General features: G+C 34.3%; 1 protein-coding gene and 1 long non-coding RNA gene across 11 annotated transcripts in view; one reads left to right on the top strand and one right to left on the bottom strand.

Moving 5' to 3' along the window:
- Positions 1–3,887, top strand: part of LOC143233790 (acyl-coenzyme A synthetase ACSM3, mitochondrial-like) — a 22,889-nt gene extending 19,002 nt beyond the window's left edge. For all 10 annotated transcript variants that reach the window (XM_076470467.1, XM_076470468.1, XM_076470465.1 and 7 more), the window contains 3 exons: positions 66–165; positions 343–462; positions 1,656–3,887. In XM_076470467.1, the coding sequence (XP_076326582.1) occupies positions 66–165; positions 343–462; positions 1,656–1,748 (313 nt within the window). In that variant the 3' untranslated portion in view covers positions 1,749–3,887. The remainder of the gene's footprint in view (positions 1–65; positions 166–342; positions 463–1,655) is intronic.
- Positions 1–13,659, bottom strand: part of LOC143233792 (uncharacterized) — a 20,928-nt gene extending 7,269 nt beyond the window's left edge. Inside the window, exon 1 of the long non-coding RNA XR_013018308.1 lies at positions 13,524–13,659. This is a non-coding gene — a long non-coding RNA (uncharacterized LOC143233792). The remainder of the gene's footprint in view (positions 1–13,523) is intronic.

The raw sequence follows: 13,659 nt of genomic DNA, 5'->3' as shown, positions 1-13,659 counted from the left end.
TCTCGTTATGAGATACTTTTAAACGTATGACCAACCACATCATGTAACCCGTTTTGTTTCTCTAGATACAGGATTGGTCCATTTGAAGTGGAAAGTGCCTTGCTTGAGCATTTTGCAGTAATGGAAGCAGCTGTGGTTAGTAGTCCAGATCCAGAGCGAGGAGAGGTCAGTAAGGGAACTTATTTAACAATTACTATTTAAAGGATTCACTTCACACTGTAGGTGTAGGGTAAAATACAAGATAATTCACACCACAATCAGAAGTGTAATTGTACAGAATACAGGTGGAGAGTAGGATATCAAATATTTTTAATGGAAAACAAATTATTTCTTGTTCAAAAGGTGGTGAAAGCATTTGTGGTTTTGAAGGAAAAGTACAGAGACACTGACCACGACATTCTAATTCGGGAACTACAGACGCACGTGAAGTCTCACACTGCCCCTTACAAATATCCAAGAAAGGTAAGAGTGGACACAGTTATACAATTTAAAAATATAAAAGTATTATCGTGTGAAGCTAATTATTAGTGATATTGTTACTGTAAAACTTTAAGAAACAAAACAATCATAGAAGGGACAGAACTTTGAGCACCAATATAACAGCCTCATGTCCGACTACTTTAATGTTCTCATCTTTCATCGAAATAATGATCCATCCACGGGTTTCATTATGTCTTCCTTTGTTTGATGGAACCTCATGGCCAACATCTGGTTAACAAATACTATAGAATATGGTGAAAAATCCCAAGTTTACGTTTCTCCCAAGATTGTCAATAGAATTAAGTTCCGATCAAACAATACGATTCAGTGCACACCATTGGTTTGTTGACAGCACCATTATCCCCGTCTGTCAGAGTAGAAATTAAACAAATACAAAAAAACATACCCAGACGAACCATCAACACTGCTCCACGGTCTGAACAAAAAAAAGATACCTAGACGCACTGTGAACACTACACGACTGTCTAAATAAATCAAACATACTAATTACTTGAGCAAAAGTGTTCACCACAGTATTAGTTCAACTCTAGAAATTTGAAGTAGCTAAAGGTAACAAATGGGCTCATGAAGAGTTACCATGACAACAGTGTTCACAACTTACCCCCCCCCATCAATAACTAAACCATTTTACTGCGGGAATCTTGTGGTTTTAAATCCGTTTCGTCTACAATAAATGTTCGACATGTGTTTGGTATGGTTTTAAAATCCTGCCACTAATGACGATCCTGCTAGATAACCACTTATCATCATGCCTTTTAAATGTGCAACTGGTCTTATCTTTAAGTCTGTAGACTAATATTATCTGACTAGTCATTAGATGAAGTCACTTTGTGAACCTCAATCAGTTATGCGACACGTGATGTGTTCATTTTATTTACACACAAACAAACAAATTTAATGTTGTACAGATGTATGGTTGGTTATGTGGATGGTGATAACGTAAGATGACCAGCAAATTATTTTTCTAAACTGGAATTTCTAACGTGTGAAACAAAATATTTAAGATTTACATTTGTAAGTAAAGATATGCGAGAAATATTCTGAGATCGTTATTAATTTTAGAAGAACGAATTTTAACACTATCAAGTATATGTCAAATATAAATTTAAACATAAATATTAACGTAAGTATTGCATTAACTTTACCTTTTGTAGATAGTGTTCGTAGAAGAACTGCCAAAGACGAGCAGCGGAAAGATAAAGAGAAAGGAACTGAGACTGAAGGAATGGCAGAAAATTAAAGTTTAAACAACTAATGAGTAATCTTGGTAGCAGAGTATATAATAATATAGAGAATATTGGGGTTAATAGATATTTAAACTCGAAATAAAAATTAAAGTTCAAATTGGTTGATTACAAGATTTGTAAGTTAGGAAACAAAAGACAAACAAGATAACTTATTGAAATATATCTGCACGTTTCGAGTAATGTTTAGAACTTACCATATTTCTGCAAGTTATTACAACTGACAACTAAGCCAAGGGGTCGATTCCAGCTGATATATCAGGTCATCCCTTGAGTAATGTCCGATTTCAGGTTCAGAAAAAGAAATAATTCCAAACGCTTTTAAATGTTATTTAATCAATAATGTATGTTTCATTATTAATAATTACTTCCTGCCAACGATTCACAAGTTGCTAAATGCCACTTCTATAAAAAAAATCTTAGGGTTTGGAGGAAAAGAATATAGAGAGGGTAGTTTTGACATTTTCATGTGTTCTTAACTCTTTTCCATCAAGATAGTTCTGCAAACTTTGGAATAGATGACAATCAGATGGGACAAGGTCTCGAGAACAAGGAAGATGTGGAAGTTTCTTCCAGTCTAGCTCTTCAATCTTTGCAGATGTGACTCTTGATGTATGGAGCCATGCATTATCCTGGTATAAAACAACACCTTTGCGATTGGTCAAAGCAGGCCTCTTTTCTTTCGATGCAACATTCACGCACTCTAGCTGTTGAAAATAAATGTCTGATGTAATTGTTACATTGAATGGCAGCAACTCAAACTGGATTACACCAACAATATTCCATCAAACGCTTAACAAGATTTCCTAGGATGGAGGTCCATTTGGGGCTGTGCTTTAGCCAGTTTACCTGCACTGAGCTATTATCTATGGCGCTTAACACTTTTATAAAATATTCATTTTTCATCTCCAGTCACTAACCTGTCCATAAAGGGCGAGTTACTTTCACGAGAGTGCAGAGAAATGCAAATATCCACTCTTGTTCTCAGGTTGGCTTCTGTCAAATCATGGAAAACCCATTTTAAGTTTTGACACCTTACCAAGCTGTTTCAAATGATGGCAAACTGTTGAATGAGTTGAATTAAGCTTCTGTGCTAGTTCTTCAATTGTTACAACACAATCTCCATCAAGTGCAGCCAGCAGAAAGTCATTATTAAACTCAACAGGATGACCTGAACGTGGTGCATCACTTAAGCTGTAGTCACCTGATCTGAACTTCTAAAACTACCATCGAAATTTTCTTTAACTGAGAGTAAACGCATCATAAACACTTTGAACGTTTATGTAGTTACTGCTGCACTATTGCCTTTTTTAAACTCAAAGCATTATATGCTTGATATGCTCCTCAGACTCATCCATCTTTATGAACGTTTATTTTATTAATGATCTGAAAAAGTGGAGTTGCGTTAGTTTCTTTTATTTGTCTGAACATTTTTATTCACGTTCTGCTACATATTTTAGTCATTAAAGCCTTTTACAAAGACAGAAAGTGATGATACATTTTCTTTATTAAATTTTCAGACATTACTTATAGGACGACCCGATAGTATTAACGCTTTGAAATGTAATATAACAAAACCAAATAGATGCGGGCCAGCATGTAACACCCCATGACAGCGTATCGTACACCATAAACTTTTGTTTTACAGTTGTAGTTTCTTATTGTAACCAGTTCAAAGCAGCTAGTTAGGCCTATTTCTACTTATTGCTGAGATGTATCGGTCACATTTAAAAAGGAATTTCTAGGTTTCTGTGAATCCTGGAGAATTATAAAACATAACTTTCCTTTTAAGTTCCACTTGTCCACTATTATATACAAGTGTTTAAACTAATTTAAATGTAGATGAAATTAATAATTTACCTTGGGAGTGTAAAAATAGTTCACTCACTCACACTTTTCATAAACATGTTACTACTGGTAACTTGGAAGCTTGAAAACTAACTATTATGCGACACACTTAATGATCTAAATAAGATTTGCCACAAAAGGTAATAAACAACATATTCTAAAATCTAGTGAAAACAATAATGATTAATGCATTTTGAAACTTAACAACATTATTTCTTATTTACCTAGATTATTTTTGGAATGGAAGTTTTATGTACTTAAAGATATAAATAAAATTTATATTATATCATAAAATTTAAGAAATATTTTGATTTATCGTTTTATCAATTAAAAACTGAGATTCAAGAATTGAATGGTCAGTTTAATAATTGTTCTTATAGAACTATAAATAAAGCTAAACTGGCACTTTATGCAGTATACAAATAGTATATAGAAAAGGTAAATCTACATTAAATAACAATTTGATTCAGGATAGTTTTCTTAAACGTTAGTGAAATTATTGATTATTGTATAGTTACATTGGTTAATAAGTGTAAAAAATTTGTGTACTATTGATTTATTTTATCGTGGAAAAGCATAACAATTTTGTACTAATTAAATCAAAATTACTTAGATATATGAATTGGAGCTATAAAATAGTTTCTATAATAGTTTCTACAAAATGGAATTATTTTATAGCTCCAATTCATATATCTAACTAATTTTGATTTAATTAGTACAAAATTGTTATGCTTTTCCACGATAAAATAAATCAATAGAACGCTTAAGAAAACTATCCTGAATCAAATTGTTATTTAATGTAGATTTACCTTTTCTATATACTATTTGTATACTGCATAAAGTGCCAATTTAGCTTTATTTATAGTTCTATAAGAACAATTATTAAACTGACCATTTCGTTAAATAAATTACTTAATTTTTATTTGATAAATTTAAATTATAAATGCTAAATGAGAAACATTTGAGGTGATAAATAAATCAACCCATTTTAGAATACCCAAGAAATTGTGAACAAGTAAAGAATATTCAAACATTTGATTTTACCACATTGAACACCACAATTCCATTAAAATGTTTAATTTTTTGTTATAAATTAATTCATGGAATTCTGTTATGCTTTCAAAGTATTGGAAAAAAATATGTAGCTCCAAAAATATATCAAGTTTCTCAATTTATAATAATTATACATTTTTCAATAACCAGGTATTTAAACAGGTCATAGGTGTTCCTACGGGAGCTAAACATTCTACTTTATAGCTAATTTATCTTTATTTTTAATAGAATATGTTTATTGAAGATTAATAAATCCAGACATATTTTCTTTAACTTACAGATATAAAGATGATTTAAGTAGTATAAATAATAATTAACTAAATAATGTAATTCACACTATTTATCTGGTAGAATTAGAAATTGAAAATACTTCAATATCTAATATAATATCCGCGCCATGTGGCAGGCAGGATTCCACCACGGATGAGGATATCGTGGAAAACGTATCGAAGTTTTAGGAATACATTGAGGAGCTGCTTGTATAATACAGTCAGTTACTGCTACCACACAGTCGTCTATTGATGACTTACAGACGATTGTAGGATCAAGTTTTGCGAAAGCAGTGAAAGAGGGCCAGTTTGCTTGATCCAGCTTCCACTGGGGCACGCGGGTCGGGTGGCATCGACCACGGCCAATCTCTCTCAAAATGATAGGAAAATGATCACTGTTTCGTGGATTATTGTCAACTCTCCAAAAAAAAAAAAAAGGGAAAATAATGAAGGGGAGCAAACTAAGATCAACAGCAGTAAATGACTGACTAGACGTATGGAAACAAGTAGAAGAACCAGTATTGAAAAGAGAAGGGTTGTAATCAGAGGGCATACTCTCTACAGAGTGAACTTTGAGTACCTTTGAATGCAAGAGAAGTTCAGTGTGTTGTGATGTGGATGTTTCCACCAATATGTCACCAGCTCGTAGCTTCTCTGCTGACTTTGGAAAGCCAGCAAGTCCCTCTCGTCCCTTCTGAACGAAAAAGGGAGACATTTGCCCTAAAGGTTTTTCCGAAAGAGAATGTAATATAAGAAAATGAGGTACAACAGGTGTTACAGATGAAGATTGCTGCTCAGAATCTTCAAGACATGGTAGTTTACCTATGCACTGTTTTTTAAAGTTTTTATTTGGAAGATCCATAGTAAAAAAAAAGAAATTTCAGTGCCCACTTACCCCACCCACCATTGAGCCCTATGGGGGGGATGCAATACAATGTCAAACAAGAACACTGCAGCAACGCGAGGGTTTCGTGAGCACTATACCTAAACACCAGCATCAAATACATCGTTTCCAACACCTGTTGAGAACATCCAACAGTGGTACTTAGTTGACCCTATCCCAAGTGGACTAGCCGATTGACCCAAGGGACGCCACCCCAAGGCCGCCCGACTACAGGAATTTAAGGCCAAAGCGGTGTGTTGGGGTTGGACCCATCAACCACCAGGATCCTCTCCTCCTTTTCACGGGGTGCCACGCACAGCAGACACGTGGTTGGATATTTATATCCCAGAGGAGGTAAACCGAAAGAACAGAACCTTCCCTGGGAGGTACCCTCACCATGTACAGGAATCCACACCGAGGGGGCAGATAGTTAACCGAGGCTTTGCTGCTGTGTTCTTACAAGAACAACTAATAGTTACTTATGTTTCGCTACGTTTTCACAAAAGCTAGAACAGACGGTTACGTAGGTTTCGCTATATATCTCAGAACGGATGGTGTCGGTATTAACACCTTTACTGATGAGGAGAAAACGTTTCGACCTTCTTAGGAGAGCGTGTTTGAAAGTGCGTCAACGGTAACATTCAAACACTTTCTTTCTTAACCTGAGGATGACCTAGAAAGGTCAAAACATTTGTCTCTCCTTATCAGTAAAAATGTTAATACCCACAGAAGCCGTTCTGAAATGAATTTTTATTTCAAGTGGGTTTCTCGTCATGAAGCATTAGGTTTCGTTTCTACAAAGACCCGAACAGACACTTACCTCCGTTTAGCAGCATTTGTGCAAAGACCAGAACAGACAGTTATTTATCTGTATTCCTACATTGTAGTTCATTACGTAAGACTTTGTATAATTTATACAAAAACGGATACATTTGGCTTTTATTCGTATTAAATAAAATATTAGTTAATGTCTTATCCCTTATTTAAGTTGGAAGAAGATGACTTTACGTCATTAGAAAACTAGGGCTTAATCTGATTGGCAGCGTTAAATTAGTATTGCATTATCTTGCCTGGAGAAATTCCATTGGCTATAAACAAGTAGAAGAAAGAAAGTTTTCCAGTTTCTGGTTGATTGAAATATACTATATTTTTTATTTTGTTGTAATCATTTTATCTTAGAGAGTTGAAAAGCACGATATATTTTATATGAACATGAGGTAATGTCTCGCTTACAAGATTTACTGTTAATTTGCGATGAAGTTATAGGTTTATTAGTTAAAATCAGTAATATTTGTTGTTTTTGTTTCGATAACGTCTAATATTTTTAGCGATATCAGCATTAGAACAACTGCTTAGAAAGAAAAAGAGGTCACATTATTGAAACAGGTCGGAAAAGTAGGTCAGTAATTACAGAGCCCATTATTACCTGAAAACACGTTGATATCTAACCCAGTTAAACTACACAAGTGTGCAGTGTTAAAATTCCACAAAATGAAGTTCCTCCTGAAAACTCTAAAGACGTCTTGTTGCTTGTGGATTTCTGTCACCTGCATCGCTCAGCTTATTTGAAGAAAAAGTTCACAAGACAGCACAGGTAGAGGTTCACATAAACATTAAGAAACTATTATTCAGAAATATTAAATTTTAAAATGTGGAATAGATCAAACACAATACAGAAACAAGTAGTTTAAGTACAGATGCACGTGCCAAAAAAGGTGAACAAAGTTAAGGTTCAAGACATTTGTAACAAATTCCTCACGCTACAAGTCCTTATTTTAATTCTCTTAAGTATCACAGCTTTTAGATAGAGTCAAAACAAATTTGTAGGTATAGAGAACTATGTCAACAGTGTGTTTCAGACCTTATTTTAGCGATTTTATCTTCACTTTAAGCTACTCATCTTCCTTCTGTATTGTTTTGAAGATCTAATCTTTAATCTTGCGTTTTCTATGGACAAATCTAAATAATTGTAATGTTATCCTATGTGAAAGATTATTTAACGATCTCTCAGGAAACAAAACCTTTGGACTGACTTCGTAGACTGGATAGTGATTGCTTGTGGTATCATTATTACAATGTTATCATTGATAGTGGTACTGTATGTATTATCACTATGATGTGTGGTAATAGAATATCACATATATGACATATATGTACAGCTGCTACATTTATTCCTTGGAGATACATATAGGAAGAGTTTGTAAACACTAGATTGGAGGAGCAACTGAACTGTACTGGAATGGTAGAGGGACTGGACTTTGTAACCACACGAGTTTCAAACACGCAGGCTTTATAGTTGTTTAAGTTGTACAGCCATAGTAAGGCCGGTCAATTTTGTTGTCGCTCGCGAGATTTATTTTTAAAATAATATTCTTTACATTCTACGACTGCAGAGCTTCTCCTCAGAAAAGAAACACATTCCGGAGCCTTAATAAAAAACAATACACTAAAAATAGAAACAATCGGTCACTAGCACCAGATAAAACTTTATTTCAAGCTTTTATAATATAATTTTATAAATAATATCAATACTTAAAGAAAAATGTTTACTTCTACTTAGTCGTTCAAAAATTTCTGCTTACAAAAATTTATATCAGTAAAAGTACAGCGTACTTATTTGTTAGTGGCTCGGATAGGCTTCCTTTTGTTCACAAAAAATTAATATTTTGGAGTTATGGTTGTTACTTGATAGCGCAAATCATCTTCAGTATTTAGCCTATTTCTAAATTTGGTCTTTGTAACTGTATACAGTGCATACAATAATTGTACACAAATTAGATATGTGCTGCAAGACAAACTTTTGCATCTTTACTTAAAGAAATTTCATTCATAAGTAAAAAAAATAAAAAATACGGATTTTCGAAGCAATCATGTTTTTCCATAAATATACATTCACCTCATAGTTTACGTTGAAGCGCTTCCATTTTTCTCCGAGCTTTGAAGTACGTTATCATTCTACCCTGCATTTTAGCATTTACTTCATTTAGATTGGCAAATACGTTCTAAGAGTAAGCCACTTTCTGTATTCAGCAGTTGTCCTTTAATTTGTATGCAACTTCAAAATGGCATTTAGTTAAAAAAAGAAACCTATCTCCTCACGCAGTTCGTAAAACCAAGCAAGCACTTTTCTCCCAGGAAAACCATCGGACTTTAGTTTAAAGCAATTTTTATACAAACTTTCCATATTCTTACGAAGAAAATTGAAGATGGTCGCATTGAGTGGTCGTGATTTTATAAAATTAACTATATTTTATGACATCCTCCATTACCTCAAGTCTTCTGGCAATCATTTCATTGCAAATGTATGACGATGAAAACAGTAGTGGATATTCTCGATGTCGGGGTTTTTGTTGTTTTTTTTTTAATGCGTGCCACTGCACCTAAAAGTTTACCAATCATAGCTGCAACGCTATCAATGAAAATACTTGAGGAGAGTTGCTATTGGATCTCATGTTCTTTTATAAATAAATTGATCAGTTTAAATATTTCTTCGTCTGTTCTTTGAGTTAGCAAAAGGTTGCAAATTAGTACGTTTTTTTCAAAACTAGCTTCGTAAACACAAAGAAACACAAGCAACATCGCATAACCTGCGACATCTATTGATTCATCCTTCTGAAGCGAAAAAGTTCGACTCTCCTTTACAATTTGCCGACATACTTAATTTTTCAAGAAACCGAGTTATCAGAAAGGGACACAGTTAACGTTACGAAATTTCTCAATCATGCACTCTACCAAATCTTTGGCGCATGGTTTTATCAAATCTTCTGCACTTGTATGAGCTTTGTCTGCTTTTGCAATACGGTAAATAACACGATATGAAGTAATAAGAGCACCTTTGTTGTCCTAATGGACAAACAACATAATGTAGCTTTCATTGCATGGAATTGCGAATCCTTCCTTTTGAAATACTCGGAAGTTGAATTTTTTAATTCGGAGTGTGGGGGGGGGGGTTTCTAGATGCCGTTTTAACTTTGCTGGATGCAAACTAATGTTACTCAACACTCTTGCACATTCAACACAACCCACTAGATTCACCTTTACCTTTACATGTAAAACTACATTAAAACTTTCATCATACTTTCTTTTCTTTCTTGTTACATTACTTTTTGCATCATCCTGCGTTGAAGTGCTTGCACACGAGGATAACGCCGATGAGTTTGTATTAGGCCTCGTAATCCGAGGGTCGCGGGTTCGTGCCCGCGTCGCGCTAAACATGCTCGCCCTCCCAGCCGTGGGGGTGTATAATGTGACGGTCAATCCCACTATTCGTTGGTAAAAGAGTAGCCCAAGAGTTGGCGGTGGGTGGTGGTGACTAGCTGCCTTCCCTCTAGTCTTACACTGCTAAATTAGGGACGGCTAGCACAGATAGCCCTCGAGTAGCTTTGTGCGAAATTCCAAAAACAAAAAACAAACTTTTAAGCGAAAGAAAATGTTAAGCCATATTTGACGCGAGTCCAAATCTCAAACGAAATGAAACATGACCTCAAGCGGGCGTACGGCATCATGGAGCTCATTGGTATAAAGTTTATCTAATAAAAAAACTATAACGAATCTAATCTAACCTAACAATTACCAATTATAATTGTCAGATATAATTATACTTTATATAAATATACTTTGAAATTGAAACAATTGATACTGCATTTAATTGCACCACAATGTTTCAAATTTGGACAAGTTTCACCTAAGAAGTCATGTTTCATTTTGTTCAAGATTTAGCTGCTAATGCAGATCTAGCTTTTAAAATACAGTCGGTATCACCACCCAGGGTTGACAGATGTTTCATACAAAAAGTACTAGGCTGTCTTACACCTCCAATGACGCATGCGATATTGAGGTGGTGTCATATCTACCATGCAACCAGTGGTGCTACTGCCGAAGATCATTGAGATTGTATTAACACTTTCACCATGAGAACTTCCCCTAAAGGCCTAAACTAAATAAAATCGTCTGGCGTTAGGCAGAGTAAAATATTAAAAGGCCCAATACGTGATAAACGTGTTATATTAAATATACCTTTTAATTTTTCTTATTGTATAGCGTATTCAGATTCAATTTTATAGATTTAGGGAAAAAAAATATTAACATTCTAAAATTTCCTTGCGGAGCCCCAAATAACTATGGTTTGAAAAAAAATATGGAAATTGGATCACGAAACGTATACGATCCTCCTTTCACTGTGATGACATCACCCCGGTTGACCGTCATTGCTACATACTAAATAAAATATATAATTACAAGATGTTTGCCTCCCTTTCGCCATCTTCTGCTTGCACGACTCCTATAGTCAGCTTCAAGGGTACAGCATCTATAAAATTATCAACCATGTGGACTTAACTATAATTCACCAGTTGCCGTCACCGTGATTGTCAATCTGATGCTCGAAACTGAGCTTGGTTTAAAGATTTGTTGTAAAAAACCGTCTAGACGATTGCATAACATGACCGAAGTTTATCATGCAGTGGGGGTAAGCAAAACTGCCACCAGAGTAGCAACCCTATACATCAAATTATAAGAGATCAATACAGTTACAATAAAGAGTTCATCGCTATGGCACGTGTGTTGCTTACCACATAAATTTTAAATTAAATCCACAGCCTGCACGCAACTATATACATGTAGTAGATTAAGAGCCTAAATAAAAACCACATTTAAACATATCGGATGTTAACAGTTACATATGCACTGTTATTTTCTAGGTAATGAAACAAAACTACTTTATACAATGCACAATGTTGCATTTAGTGACGCTGCTGGGGTTTTATTACAATACTCACAGCCATTTGTGCTATAGGTATGTGGAACGTATTTAATAACAAACAAGAAATGAGCGATTCCTATTATGAATCACTACCGAGATACACGATAGTATCAGAATGCGAGGGCATCAAACAAGAAACTAAAATCTGGTCATAAACAAAATTATCATACATCGGAAGGGTATGAACCAGCGATTCAAGAGGAGATAACATGAACATTGATACAGGGGGTGAGGATGGTAAAATGTTACGTTCGTCAAGCTTTTATGCGAAATTTGGAACAAAAATGTAATAGATTACAGATATGTGGACAGTTAAAAAGGGATAAGGATCAATAGGAAGTTAATTTACAGAAATGTTAGAAGACATTCTAAAAAGAAAAATATATACACAACAAAGTGGTCAATTTATGAAGAGTACAGCAGTATAGAAGATAAGATATTTGAAAATGAGAGAGACTGGATAATTTTTGCGTTAATAATGGTAAGATTTATGGCAAGAGAAGCTAAACCGCTGGTAGATACGTGTTTAGGCTCACAATAACAAAGGACGCGCTGCATGTCACAGGAAACAAATGAGAGGAAGAGTTAGACCCAAAGGTCAGTGGATAATACTGATTGATTATGACTTGAGCACGATATACATAAGACGTTCCTATTAAAGGCACTTAACAAGATAAAATAGCATTTCTGCTATTTATTGTTTTCACCTCTGGGGAAGTTTATTGTTGCATTATGCATTTCAGGCTTCAATATTCCTTAACAGTTTGACACCAATTTGAACCTGGTTTACTTGCACTATTATATAAAATGATGTCACGTGTTTAGCAATTAAATTTTAGTATAAGCATTAACCTACATCAAGTAGGTTATTTGTCAATCTTTTTATCCTCCTAGAATAGGTCGAATAAGAAATGTTTTCATTGGCGAATTATGAAACCGTACAATAGAAGAATGGCAGATCCAAGGACGATATAGGGAGTATTAAAATTTAGTACAAATAAAACTTAACGTAAAACATCGAACAGGACAGTCTTTGTTAATAAATAATGATTTAGTTAAATCTTATTAATCATTACAATTGTTACTAATACTACAATTAACATTACTGGACGCTATGCTACTAATGGTAAATTCACTTGTAAACAGTGGCTCAAGTATACCATAACATGCAGAATTAAAAGAATAAAACAGATATTAGTTTCAACTAAACTTAGGAATTACTATTACAAAATTCGCTGACATCACTTAATGTTTTATAGATTTCAGTAGGACCTACAAGATATCTAGGTCCTTTACTTAATAAATATCGTCTCCAATATAGGTAGAATTGCTCCAAGTAGACTACGTTTCTTAGCACTTTGCACTGAAACGTTTTAGAGTTACTTGGTGGCTTCTATGGCTGGCAAAATTTGGGTATAAGAAGTTACCGAAAGGACGTACCATATCCGGTAAACCAGTCTTGGAGAGTTTTAGTACTATAGCCGATTGAATTATCCATTTATTTGGACATTAGTAGTACCATAATAGTCAAATATTCTCAAGCAGAGACGTGTCTATTCAAAGGAATAGATATTTTAACCCTTAAATAGCGGGAATGTTGTAGATAGCATCAATAGATGATGACCACCGATTAAGTGGTAAACCATATAAATACATTCTACTCGATTACAATCTACTTTTATTATAAAACTTCGTACACTGGATATTCTGCGTCCGCGATTTCAGGGATTGTTGTCATATTAACCCCATAATGGACAAGAAACGAAAAGCGACAGTACAATCAAGGTCGTGCAGAAGAATAATTAACATATAAAAGCAAAAATCTAAAGTGAATCTTTGAAACAACTAAAATACAATCAGTTAGTAGCAGTGACTTACCAGAATTTGATTCAAAAACTAATAAATAGTACACAATAAATATCAGTATTACTAAACTAACTATTTACACAAATAAAGACACTAACCACATAATGAAAAAACACAACTCTGGAGAACAACACAATAATATCATCACAGCCAAATCACTTCATCAGACAAATCACCACTCATTACATTTCCTGAACTAATTCGTTTAAAAACACGAAAGCAATTGTAGTTCAT

This window comes from Tachypleus tridentatus, chromosome 12 (assembly GCF_004210375.1).
Source record: "Tachypleus tridentatus isolate NWPU-2018 chromosome 12, ASM421037v1, whole genome shotgun sequence".
NCBI classification, from domain to species: Eukaryota; Metazoa; Arthropoda; class Merostomata; order Xiphosura; family Limulidae; genus Tachypleus; species Tachypleus tridentatus.
This window is presented reverse-complemented; position numbering and strand designations above follow the sequence as displayed.